At 45.9% G+C, this 13,882-nt stretch overlaps 1 protein-coding gene across 1 annotated transcript in view; it reads left to right on the top strand.

Moving 5' to 3' along the window:
* The first annotated feature begins 597 nt into the window (after positions 1 to 597).
* LOC144144112 (uncharacterized) overlaps positions 598 to 13,882 on the top strand; it is a 32,289-nt gene continuing 19,004 nt past the window's right edge. The window contains exon 1 of the mRNA XM_077675502.1: positions 598 to 740. Within this exon, the coding sequence (XP_077531628.1) occupies positions 692 to 740 (49 nt within the window). The 5' untranslated portion in view covers positions 598 to 691. The remainder of the gene's footprint in view (positions 741 to 13,882) is intronic.

Genomic DNA, 13,882 nt, shown 5'->3' with positions numbered 1-13,882 from the left:
TTAGTCCACCTCGATCCCCCCCCCCTCCCCCCCCTCTGCACCAAAGCATTCCGCATCGTTTCAGGCCACGCGCTTTGTAGAATGGGAGAAATGTAAATGTTGCAGAATAGTGCGTGCCTCGTGCTAGAAGAGGAAGAAACGGAAACGAAAGAAGAGGCAGAACATCGTGTAGCAAAAAAAGAGAAGCTAGTCGAAGTAATTCGCACAAAAAAAAGAAAGAAAACGAAAGCGAAGAAATAGATACAAATACAATGTAGCAGTGAAGAAGTTAATAAATATAGCTTGGCTTCCGCTTTCAAAGCCCGTAAGTGGACATAAGCGCCCTGAGGAATTTTTACTGCGCACCGCTTAAGACGTTGCGTACACTTCGTGTAAGGTGTAGCAAAGCTAAAGCACCGATTGTATTCATACGGGTGGACGTCTTGCGGAGGTGAACCTTGCCTGAATGGCTTTCGCGGTCATACGTTTCCCATTAGAGGCGCCTTGGCGGCGCCATTCGGGCTATCCCCATTTGACAAGAGTAGTCGCTTGGGAGCGTTTCTTTTTTATATTTCCTTCTTCCGCCACGCGTCGGGGTTGGCGTCATTGAGCGTCTACGTCCTTCCATTTGGCGGACGCCGACGAGACGGTAGAAGCAGGGATGCCGCCTTGTTTCTCGTGACTTCAGTGTCAGCCGCACTCATCTCGTAATATGGAAGCGACGAAGTGGCATACATCGCTGCGATGCGCCCTCCTAGCCGGTAAGAGCAGCATCGATCGCTTCAAGAGGTCGAATTTTGTTAACTGTACCATCTTGTACGGAAAGCGTAGCTTGTGGCACTCAATGACGGCGAAGTCGAGCCGGGCCAAGCAGAAGGCTGGCTCACGCGGGCACCATTTTTTAGGGGGGCGAAGTTCCTTAGAGGCTAGGGCTGTTGGCGTCTCCTGTCGTCGTCGACGTAATCGTCGTCTCATGTAGTCACGGTACAAAAACCCGGGACGCTCGTTTACGCTTCACGCTAGAGAGTTTCGGGCTTCAAATTCAAGCGACTTCTCCAACAGCTGTATACCTCTACCCCCCAACGGTTTCACCTCCGTTGGCCAAAACACAAAGGCGTCAAGAATAGACTTATACACGGCAAGTTCCGCCCATCCCCAGGTTTCACGTTAGTGGAGATTTTGCCTAGGATTTTTTTCCCTAATTTTTGTCCTTGTTTCAATGTCATCAACGCATCATGCCGTTTTTTTGTTGTAATTGCGTCAAATAGTGCTTCGCAATGTTTGTGCTGCACACCGATCTCTTCGTTCCGTGGTCTAGCTGAACGGCTGTGATTCTCGTTTTTGTGCTTTCACGCTGGATGTTTGTCAAGCCACATACAGGCACGTAGAAACGGCAGTATTGGTATGAAAGATTTCAACTTCATATATGTAGATGAGCCAAGCGGGGAAGTACAGTAATATATATGAAGTTGGTACATTCGTATTGCGGGACTACGTTATTAACTTTGATTATTTGTTTTTACAACCTCTAGTTTTGGACATCCATCTTTCTATTTTGTTCTGTTTATGCATGCACCCCGCAGTAGTTTAGGAAGTGCACATACGTTTCCAGGGTTACTGGGGCCAAGAAACAACTGGCCGCGCACGGACGGGTGCTTTGTGTACTTGTTCAATTGTGAACTGTGATTATTGTGCATCAGTGAATGATGTATTAGTTATTTTTTAGCGTTGCTCGTGGGTCTAGTCTAAATCTTGATACAATGACAGGTACTTCCAGATTTCTTCTCTTTTCTTTAAGCCACAAAGCATCTTCCTCTATTTAGACTTCTGGCGCTTTCGTAGGGACGCCTCGTGTCTCACAATCCCAGCCCCCCATCTCGCACTCGTCGTGGTACAGCGTTTGTCATTTTAATGATTTGGCATTTAAGGACTGAAAAACGCTTCATCCTAATTTTCCTTATGCACGCGTTTCGCTCTTCGAAACGTGATTTTATAACCTCGCGGAGTCAACAAGCATTCTTACTTCTCAAAGAATATTGCGCTGAAATTGCACTATTGTATTCCTGCGGTTCTAATGAAGGCATAACGTTTTTCGCTATACCGGTGCGAATAATTAAAGCTGTCTTTTTTTCTTCAGCATTAACTATATTGCTGGGGTATGGTTCTGGGTAGCCTTCGCATAGGGACTTAGCGAGTAACAAATTCGTTTATCCCGAAATACAAAGGGGCGGAGGGAAGATAAAGGGAGGCGGGGCATGTCTCGAGCCGCTACTCTCTCGGCCTAGTTTATGATCTTGTACTAGAGGTCAGGCAGCCTCCCAGTGCTACTTGCAATTCGTACTGAGGGATTTGGGCGGGATATGTCAAACACAGCCCCACATAATAAGGGCGAAGTCAACTCTAGACAGGCAGAAATTACAAGCTTCGCTTTAAAATCTAGAGCTATTATACTCTGAGCAGGTGGGTGACCAGTGCAACTTTCTAGCACAACACATATAGGTGACAGATATTTAAGTTGAAAGGTATGAGCATATTTTAGGTATCTCAAGCGTTGACGGTGGTCGTCACTAAGGAATACACGCACACACACACACAACTTTATTAAGACGGTACTTATCTTGAAAATTGGTCCCGTTTATAACTAATCTCTCTCAAAATGCATATAACGGTAGGTATGAGCTTGAGGTACAATTCATGTTTTGATCTTGCAGATGGTGCCTGTTATTAGCAAATCTATTCAAGGTGCATATCCAAGTGATGAAGCGCACAAGCTTGAGGTCCAAATTATCTTTGAACGATGCCGAAAGATTCTGGCGGTGACCGTGTGTTCATAGCACACCCCTAGACGTTCATTTTCTGACGTCTTGCGCAACGAAACGCTTTACACTTCAAAGACAAGTGGCGCCTTGGGAGTTCTTGCTCTCGAACCTGAAAATTGCGTGAAACTCTAGCTACGCTTAAAAGAAATATTCTAAGGCGAAAGTCTCACGTGTCTCATCAAATACGAACGCTGACCGCATTCGTGGTCTTCGCCAGTGTCAACACAAGTGGTACCACAATGGCCGCCGCTGTAAAGAGAAAATAACTTAGGTTCGGGTGGGATTTGTACCCGGGTCGCCAGAGCGACCGCCATTGGGTAGTAGTGACAGCGCTAACCAGGCAACCTAACAAAACGAAACCAGAACTATACTCGGGTACCGCAACGCAAGTTGCCGCTGTGCCTCATCACTGCAGCCGGATGTTACTCCGCGCGGAGCAAGTGGTGCGTTATTGGGAACATTTTAAACATGGAAAGAGCCATTTTCGCGATTTTTTGGTATTAATATGCTTACAAACTACTGCAGCGACGACAAAAAAAAATTTCTCCCACCTCCCCTCGCGGGAACCCCTGTGTAGATGCGACGCATAGGGGGTTCCGTTGTTGTTTCCGTTAGATTGATTCTCCCATCGCGTGAAACGTGCCGTTAACCCCTGCCGCGGCTATGACGCAACGTGGCGAGGCTATGACGCAACACAATCCACTTTAATCCAATCCAAATCCAATCCAATCCAAATCCAATCAAATCCAATCCAATCCAATCCAATCCAATCCAATCCAATCCAAGCCAAGCCAATCGAATCCAATCCAATGCCCCTCGCGAGAGAGTGTTCGCTATCTGAGAGGAGAGGGGGTGAGCGGCGGAGAGCGCAGCTCGCGCGGCGAGGAGAATGGGGGAGGGGTGTGGAGGGACAACGACAACGCCGTATAGGGACCGGGCAGCTGGACGGGTGGCGCCACCACTCGGCGCTCCCCTCGTCAGTGGAATGAGCCGGTGCATTGGACTACACAGCCTCCCGTTGTTTTTGTCGTGTTTGCTTCGGTGCTTTGTATGTTTTGGTGGCGTTGTGAGCAGACATGTGAGATGAAACGAAGTCTAGACAGATGTGTTGGGTTCTTAGATGCAGTAATGACTACGTAAACTTGTCGACGGACGCGTCTAAATTTGGGTATCGGCTGCAATGGCATGAGCGCTTTTTGCAGCGATCTGCGCTTGGCTTCACCCGTTCTGAGTACGAATAAAACTACTATTATTAGTATTATTTTCTCCTTAAATGCACTAACAGCTACGCAAACTTATTGGGTGCTTGTAAGGTTGGGGAAGGGCTACATTGACACGAGCGCTTTTTGCAGCGCTCTGCGCCTGGCTCCGCGCGATCGGAGTAGGAATAAAACTATTAGCAATATTATAATTCATTTTTACCACTTTAAATTATCTTCACTGGTTTCAATGACTACGGTTTCCACGCCAGCCTTAGCACTGGGATACCTCGATACGTGTGCTTTAAATAAAAAGGCACCTGCATACGAGATGGTTTACCGATTACCGTGTAACCGTAGAAATGTTGCGGTAGTTTACACTTTCTGTAACCGTGAGCTTTGTACCTTCGGTTTTGGTGAGCGACACTGTAACAGCATGGGAGCCTAAAAGCCGAAGTGGAAATCCCACGTTTGTGGTGGTCATTTTATCAAGAGCCAAAGTTATTCACCAACTCAACAGCCCAAGCTACAAACCATCCCTCCTCCCCTTCCCGTTTTACCCCCTGCGTAGAATAAAGGCTGGCACCGATAGTTAAAAAATGTGGCAGTGTTAACGTCAGCCGGAGTTTTTTAATGCTTAACCCTTTCAGTCACGAATTATTATATTCACCGCAGAAAAATTCCACACTTGGAGGTTTAGCAGTGCCATGTATCTAGAGGAAAGAAAAAAAAAGTTGTCTCTCCAGAATACTTATTACGCAAATGGCGTCGTGTCCTAATACGGAGACACCATTACTCAATCCTGCTTTTCCCTATAAAAATAATAAATATCCTGATGCAGTTTACAAACAAGGAGGTGAAATAATAATTTCTGCACATGAAAGAGGTGTTTTTAACCTTTATAAATGATTTACGCTGCAGTAAAAGAGAACTCAGGACGGCAACACACCGGAGCTCCCACAAAACTTGGTGGCGTCCATTTTGAAACGATGTTTATGGGCGCGGTTCCGCCATTCCACATCACATGATGCTGCTACCTTTCACTTCCGTAGGTTTCGAACATCAGCCGCACCGCTCTGCAGCATGAACACTATTCGTTTTCACGAGGAAAACGACGAAGAAAGTCGCGTCTCCATATGGAGACACGGTGACTGAAAGGGTTAAGTATTCTTTACAGAGTACCTGAAAATATCGTGTAATGCCTGGTGAAGACACCAAAAACACGCGATTAGTTGCCTCAGATATGAGTGCATGAGCCCGAGTCCTCCACCACAGGCACATTTCCGACTCGCTGGAAGAAGTTTAGATTTGGAGAGGGGGTATCGAAGTTCAAAATTAAACAGCAAAATCATCTAGCCCTCCGTCTAATGATTATGATGATTGAACACAAAGCTTAAATTTCTTCGTGCGAAATCGAATGGGCAATGGTCAAAGTCAAAGACACTGCGATCAAAAGACCAAACTGCGTGCTGGGCAAATTCGACGCTTAACTAGTCAAAGTTTAAATCCAGAAGGCAACCAAGGAAACCCATACGATAGAGCTTTGCGATAAACCATCATCGTCGTTAGACGGAGGTGTGCATCATTTTTCAAGCGTAGGTGGCAGCTTGTAAACCGACCGCAGCATTCAGTTGTGAAGCTGAGTACAGGTTTCGGGCACCCTCTTGTCTTTCGTCCTTCAGCCACGCAGGAATTGGTTTTTGAAAAACCATTTACCAACTAGCCAGCAACCATTACAATTCTTGTAAAGCAATGCTTCTGCACGACAAGCAATAACGTTCTACTATCATGCGGTATTTATTCTATCAACGATTCCCGATGACTGTAGTAGGAGCATTTCTGTGAAATTAAGCACGTTTCAGCCGTAGGTAATGAAGTTACGGAAGCGTCGTCCGTCACAATTTCTGTTTAGAGGTAAATCTTCGAAGACACAGCCCAACTTTGTCTTTCGCTTGTGCACGACGTCGACGCCGTATCGTCATCAACTGCCAAAGGCCAGCGCCGCAGCATTCCTAGATCGGTTGCACACACCGGCTTTGTGGGAACATTTAGCGGCAATATACTCCTCGATTCGCGAAACTGCATGCAGGCATGAAAAAATTGCACGAAGCAACGAACTTTCACTTCCAGCTTGACTTCCCGTTTGGCGCATTGAGCGTCGTCTGCTATTTGTAAATACCGAGTATGGGCGTAAATAACAAACATGGCATGCCTCGTAAACGTCACATCCGCGCTTAAGATTTACTGATCTGAAAAATACACGTGGAGTTACGTACGTATTGCAAGCTGCACCGCAGAAAAACGACAGAAAGCCATGCACAGCTACGCTGCGCTGACCGCCACCGGCATTCCACTGACGAGCGGTTCGCCACGGGCGGCGCTGTTCGCTGAAACGACGGTGGTGCCATACAACGGCCGCCCGGTCCCTATGGAGGGACAAGGCGAGTGAATGAGATGCCGTCGCATCTAAAAACTGCGTGTGAAAAGCAGACGATATCACGCATTCATAGCATCTTTCAAAACGCGCTCGCCCGTTTACATCCGGGTCCGTCACTTAGGCGGAGTGATACCGTACATCAGCTAGTGCCATCCTTAATTTGTTTAGCCTGATGCGTGTGTCGTGACAGGTGCACGTGGCGGCACGTACGTAGAACGGGTACACGCGGAGGATAGCTCTGACTGGGCGAAGCTTCAGCCTTAAGTGCGGCCAGTCTGCATTTCGCAGTAGTTTGCGGAAAAAGACGAAAACAACAACAACAAGAATTAGAATTAGAATCTAAGAATTAGAATTAGAATTAGAATCTAAGTGCAATTAGAAAAAGTCCCACACTACAAATATCTAGGCGTCTACTTTACCAGTAATTTGTCATGGTCCAAACATATCGATTTCATCACTACCAAAGCACAAAGAAAACTTGACTACCTGAAACGTACACTGCCTCAGGTCCCTCAAGACACAAAATTATTAATGTATAACACAATAATACGTCCGATATTGGAATATGCCTCCATCGTATGGAATCCACACAAACAATGGGACATCAACCGCATTGAGGCAGTGCAAAAGAACGCCGTCCGGTTTATCTGTCGCAGATACCATCGCAACTTTTCCCCAACCGCTGCCCTACCGTCGCTTAGCCTAAAAACGCTGTCTGCGCGCCGAAAAATTGATTCACTAAATTTTTTTTCACCACGTCGTTCATTGTACGCATCGTTTATCCACTTACGAGTATATCACCCTGACCAAGCCTTCGACAACAAGAAGCAGTAACCCCCTGAACATTTCCCCTTATCACCCACGCATCAACACGTTTAAGTTTAGTTTCTTTCACGGCACCATAGAAGCATGGAATTCATTGCCTGGCAGCGTCCGTTCCCTTCAATCACAGAAATTTTTGGAAGCACTTGAAAATGACTAATCTATGCCTTGTTGATAATTTTTTTTTTGTGTGTTTTGTTTCGTTTGCAAACTTTTTGTATTAGTGCATAGGTATAACACGTGTTATCCGTAGGGAATGTTGATGTGCCCACAGTATACTTGTGTTTCGTATGTTATGCATACTCTCTCAATATGTACACATGTGACCTTACCATTATAAGTTTTCTTTACTGTCGCGTTCATTCCGCATCCTGAACTGCCAGTGTGGCAAATAGTCTGTATACATTTTATTCATGTATGGCTGTATCCTGGTTTTCCTATAATTCAATATTTTGTACCTACCCCCACTCCGGCAATAGCCCCAGAAGGGCTGCACTATGGTTAAATAAATAAATAAATAAATAAATAAATAAATAAATAAATAAATAAATAAATAAATAAATAAATAAATAAATAAATAAATAAATAAATAAATAAAAATAAATAAATAAATAAACGAACAAATAAATAAATAAATAAATACATAAATAAATAAAGAGCCGCAACTACGATACAGTAGTAAAGAAGTGCTTGGTAATTGCTAGGCTTTCGCCATGAAGCCGCGTAAGCAGAATTGAGCACCTCAGGGATTCTTTATGCAGGCGATCGCTCTCTAGTGAGAGCTCCTTCAGATTTTCAATGTGGTTTGACGCAGGACTGCTGATGGCTTTCACATCAGGATCTTGTGGCGTGTCCGTCCTAAAGTGGACGAGATGGAGCTATGTTTGGTAAAGCAAGGCACGAAGCAGGACTCACAGGGAATCCCAAACGAAAAGTATAACCCTATTTCACAAATTACCTCGCTTAAATGGGAGTTTCGACAGGTCCACCTTGCTAAGCTATCCGCACAGTAGTCAAGGGGGTGGGGGGTTGGGGAATGTGGTTCGAGAAGTCCAACAAGCCATGACACACCCCGCCGCAGTTCATCCTCCTGGCCCTATCGTAAATCCCTGACAGGAAGCCCCCCCATCGCACGGCGCTCTGTGAAGGCCACCTTAGCACCTACATATCAGCACCTCTTCTCGAGAAATACCTACTTCTGAAGATCTCCCGGTCGCCTCCAGCTCTGCTACCACTGCGCATGGTTTCTCTACGGGTGCAAAACATCCGCTGCCTGGCCCGCGACATAACTTCGTCGATGAGTGCCCATTCTGACCAAGCGAAGTACAGCTCGATTCCCCGTTTTCCATCACCCCACCCCACTTGTACCACTGAACAGACCCAAAAATGTTGGCAGCCCAACCCACGTAGAGTAGACTAAAAACAGCAGCTTCTGGAAGTAAGGTTAATTTTTCGCCGCGAAATAACGCTAACTCCATATGGCCAACGACAACCCCACCCCCCTATGCACCACCAGCGCTACGTCCAAGGGTAGGGCTGGCGGTATATGCGCAAGCGCGATCAATGACGGTACAACACTCCGACGCAAATATCTCACCAGGCGTACCCCAGAATTCACAGCCCAAAGACGCTGAGCACTAGAGCACGCATACCTGAAGCATCGGTCTTACGACACCCAGACGCACCCGGAACAAGAACACTACCGCCGTGCAACGGCCAATAACCATCAGGAGCCGCGACATTGTGGGACGAATACAGAACCTCATTATGCAGTTATGAGTGTGACATTAGTGTCGAAGGTGAAAAAAGTTACAGTTTACGACGCCGTGCGCGCGCGTACAACTCAAGGGCCTACCGACCTACCTTCACTCCAAGTGGGAGGAGCCTGTCGCGTGTTAGTATTACTGCAACACGCACCGCGCTTTTTTATCCCGCACAACTGCTACTGCTACATAATTTCTTGAATGAACTTTTCAAAGTTTCAAAGTTTATTTCAAAAAAATGCAATAATGTGCGATTACATAATGTAAGTATACAAGGGGAGGTCCCAAGGTAAGAAGCCGTGGGCGGGACTTTTGTGCGGAAACTGCGCAATAACTGATTTACCAAGGCCAAGTCTTTCGGCTTCTCTGTTGTCCCCACCTTTACGCAGAAACAAGGCCCCGAACGATCTGCGCTGTAACGATCCGCGGTACTCTCAAGGTCGAAGGTGGCGTAAAGGCGTTCGCCTGAGTACGTTGCCCTAACGCTATCTGCGACCTCGAGAGCGTCGTGCAGGGCAATCACAGGCTGCTACTGACCGTGAAGTCTTACAGGAAGAGTTATTGAATGTTTACCGCAAAGGGAAACGGAAATTCCTGTCAGAAATGTCTCTGGGAAATAGCAGCACCTTTTAACAGGGCCACGTCCACAGTGGCGCACCGTCGCCTCCGAGGTCCGTCGGCCCAAACCTCCTCCTCAGGCCTATTCCACCGAACCGAAACCGAAGTTCACCGTGCGAAGTGTGTTGTCTCGGAAGCTTTTATTATTGGACATCCGTAGCTAAATCTCGAAGAAGACGATTGTTTGACCGGTATTAAAAAACCAAAGAAGAAAACAAGAGCACGAGCTGCACTTTTAAGACTGTGCGGACAAATCTGCGTCTAACTTGAAGCAGGTTAAGAAAATGAAAGAAAAAATTTTGGTGACTCAAAATGGGTCCGTGGGTAGGAAATTTATGGATGCTTAAGAATCCCTGGGGGGTCTAAATTATTCTGTATCCCCATCCCTATGGCACGCCACCCGCAATTATTAGCACAATTTCTGGAGGGCTACATTAACCACTTTCTGAACTTTTGTGCGCAACTTCTGTCATGAGATTTGAATCATTCGTCGTCTTCTAGAAAAAAAAAAAGGACGCTGAAATTACCCATAAGTTGGGACTCCGTATCATCGAGCTTGCCTTCTGGCCTCAATTCAAGTCTAATAGATCGAATTTATTTTCTTTCATTTGTTTTTTCTTCAATATTAAGCACAGTACGAGCTTACAGCCCTCCCCCTCCCGTTGAATAATATTAAAAAAAAAAAAAACGTTCGGTTTTTTTTTATTTATACGTACCGTCTGAGTTTCTAAAATTATACTGAGGAAAGTGGCAATGTTTCGTGCGCAGTTAGGAAAACCAGTGAACACGGATAACGATGATGTAGTGTTGAATACTCTTTCAGAAATACGGTTTAATTTGACTGCTCAGCACAAATTGCGCCAAGGCACACGAACAGATCTCGTTCACTTGCAGATAGATCAAACGTGAGTAAACATCGCATTCAGACGTATTTCAAGTTTGGGCTCCACCATTGTTCCTCGAAACTGGCTTCGCCGTGCAAACCATGTTTTGCCGTTGGTAGACAGGTGAACAGCCTTTTTTGTATCTGACATAGCAACTAATAATCGTTGCGAAGCCCGCGTTGCGTTCGCTGTCTTTCCCTGTTGTTGAGAACTGCTTCGGCAGTCAAGGTGACCGTCTTACTAAGAAACGCGTGTAGCCTGTGTTTGCTCGCCGACCGGCCGGAAGACGCGGCTATTACGGGGTGAGGAGACCGTCCTGGCCGGGTGTCGTAAGGGCTCAGGTTTCCGCGTTGTAGAAGATTCCGCAGCCCCTGTGGTGTTCGCTCCAGGCTCTGAGCCCTCTCTACTTCCAGCGGCCGTTCCTGTTTTTTCACTCTTTATAGCACTGTTTTGTCTCAACTATTTCATCTCCGTCAATAATTCTTTCGCCGAAGCGCGCGTTTTAGGGTTCAAACTTTGTGTCTGTTAGTTTTTGGTTCCTTTCTTTTTGGCGGGGACGCGGCTCTGATTGATGTTAAGAAGCGTCTCCCACATTGGTTGCGGAAAATAGGTCCAGAATGCGCTTTTCTTATCAATGGCCGGTCGAAAAAAACCAAAGTCCTGCCCGCAGGGTTCACGGGGAGCAGCAGCCAGCGCCAGGCTCTGACTTCAGAAACTCTGCCGCCCGTCGTTGGTCCCTTAAATGAGCCATGAGGACAAAACACAAGTTCGGTGCATTCGAAAGATTGCTTCGATAAAATCATACTGACACCACCGTTGACGCACACTTCGCTCAAATAAGCTGCATAACTAGGAAAAAACGGAATGATCATGCGACCCACTAGCTCACTTCCCGCAACAGAACCTATGATGTCACATGAGCTCAGCTGTGCGATTGACTAAGGACGGAAAAAGTAAACGCACATTAGGCACGGCTTTCCGAACGAACTATTTGCGCTTAAGTGTAATGCATATTCATTTTACAGCAGTAAGAATGGTGCGGTAAACAATGAAAGTTACAAAAACGCACGTAAGCATAAAAGTACCGATGCGCACTGCTGTTGGTACTGGGCGCACTATGCTCGTTTTAGCTGCACAGCACTCCACCGCATTTAAGTTGATTTACAGGACACTGGCCGATTGGCGTAAGCGGCGTTGTCTAACGTGACCCTGTTTGTCGAGGATACCCCAAGTTTCATGAGACGATCACTTTTTACAGTAACAAAAACAAGCCAGGTGCAAATACGCTCAAAATCAAAGCAACGGCGGACAATGGTTCGTGGATGACGCAGCGCCATCTGGGAGGTCTGACGGACAGCAAGGCCGCAAACCCGAATGACGCAGTGGAATTTCGCTTGAATACACGCGCTTCTGAGGTCATTTGTGACTAAGAAAACCTACGATTTGGCGGGAAAATCAAAATTTTAACCTAAATTGATCAATTTCTCAGTGAATGCGGCATCATTTGCTGCCGGACAAGCGCTGGGGGCGCTATAAAACGCGAAATCTTTCGAATAAAACAAACTTGTACTCTGTCTTCATGGCTCCTTTAATTCTCCGGGACACCTTCACCATCAGCTATGTTCCGTTTAGTACTCTTGCTCTTTTGACTATTTTCTTATTTCATGCAACAAGTGAGTTGTTTGGAATTTATATGTGATAAAGGTCTGCCAATGTTATTAGTAAATTAGACCAGTTAACCTTACAAATACTGAAACTTTTCGACTGCTTCACTGCCGACCACCACACTATTGTAGCGGTAGAGAAGGGACAGTTTTCGTTTTTACTAACAGTCAACTGTACCACAAGGTTGTTCTCTCTGCATTTTTCCAAAAATAAAGGTCACGAGGAGACTGCACGTCCTTTACGCTTTGCTTGACTTCATCAGTGAAGAAGGCATTCAGGAATGCTTTAGTTGTATTTCCTCCCCACCCTAATCTCCCATCATCCATTCCTTCCCACTGTACTTACAAACTAGGGTCCGAGGCTTCGGGCAATAGCAAAAGGCTTCGCGTGTCCTTTTGTTGTTATTTAAAGGTGTACCCATTATTACATTCCCCCTGCAGGCCAATTGTGTAGGATACGGGGGCTGATTTGACGCTTAATTTTTACGCGTGAAAAATAAGAAAAATTCGACAACTACTCTTATATAGTTTTATAAACTTTGTTCTTTATGTTTATTTATTTATATTCATTTGTATTATTTACATTTGTCTTTATATTCGTTATTTTATATTTTTGTATTTATATATTATTATATTTTACATTTTCGTCAACATTTCAACACCCCCCCCCCCCCCCCTCCCCGACAAAAATCCTGGGTGCGCTACTGCACGTCCATCACATTCGCTGGTGCGATCAACGCGGCACGTGATGCTGTCCTCGTCTACTAACAAACCGAACTGCACGACGTTACCGAAATCACCCATTCAGTTGACGTCAACCGGTTGCTTTCACATCAAAAACAGGATAAATGTCGGGCTTTTATTCCTCGTAACCGTGTTTACTTGTGGTCGACGCCACCACGATGCTCCAGAAGATGGAACGTGACTTCGCCGGCTATCATCATATCGGATGTCTCCAAGCGAGCGGGAAGCTATTTGGAACAAAGTGAAAGACACGGCCAACGATGGCTTGACACACCCATTGAAGAGCGTCTGGGCTTCCCTTGATGGTTCGTTAAGAAGAAGTGCGCGGCAGCAATGTTCTGCATGTAGTGGCGACGAGGAAACAAAAAATACAGCAAAGGAGCACCGCCATCAAGAATTGACGTCTCTCTTCACCGCCTCTGCCATGCGAAGCGCTCTTTTTCGATGAACGTGAAAACCGGATACTGTCCAATTAGAGCGGAAAAAAGTGATTAGGAAAAGACCGCGTTTACACACCACACGGTCCAAACAAGCTTAGGTCATGATTTTTAGTCTATGCACGGTACCATCAACGTTATAATGGGGTGTGGATACGCCTAGCCGGTCCCAAAGTGTAACTATTATTGGTTTTTCTTTTGGATGCCGTGAGATTTGTGAAATGTTATGAAAACCATCCTACTAGACTACATTTTGTATGCATTGAAGCGATTCAGACGCTCTGCAACAATGCTGACGGCTGAAAAAGAGCCACGTCGAAACCTTCAAAAAGCGCAACACTGAAAAACGGGACACAGACGAAAGGAGCACCGGACGAGCGCTCGCCATGTGCTCCTTTCGTTTGTGTCCATTTTTGAGTGTTGCGCTTTTTGAAGGTTTCGACGTGCAATTTCGCCAACCAGCCCAACTCGTCATTCTGCTGCAGCATTTAAAAAGAGCCGCTCGGCATACGACGA

The sequence above is a fragment of the Haemaphysalis longicornis genome, unplaced genomic scaffold (genome assembly GCF_048455015.1).
Source record: "Haemaphysalis longicornis isolate Haplotype H1 unplaced genomic scaffold, Haemaphysalis longicornis Haplotype H1 scaffold_62, whole genome shotgun sequence".
NCBI lineage: Eukaryota > Metazoa > Arthropoda > Arachnida > Ixodida > Ixodidae > Haemaphysalis > Haemaphysalis longicornis.
This window is presented reverse-complemented; position numbering and strand designations above follow the sequence as displayed.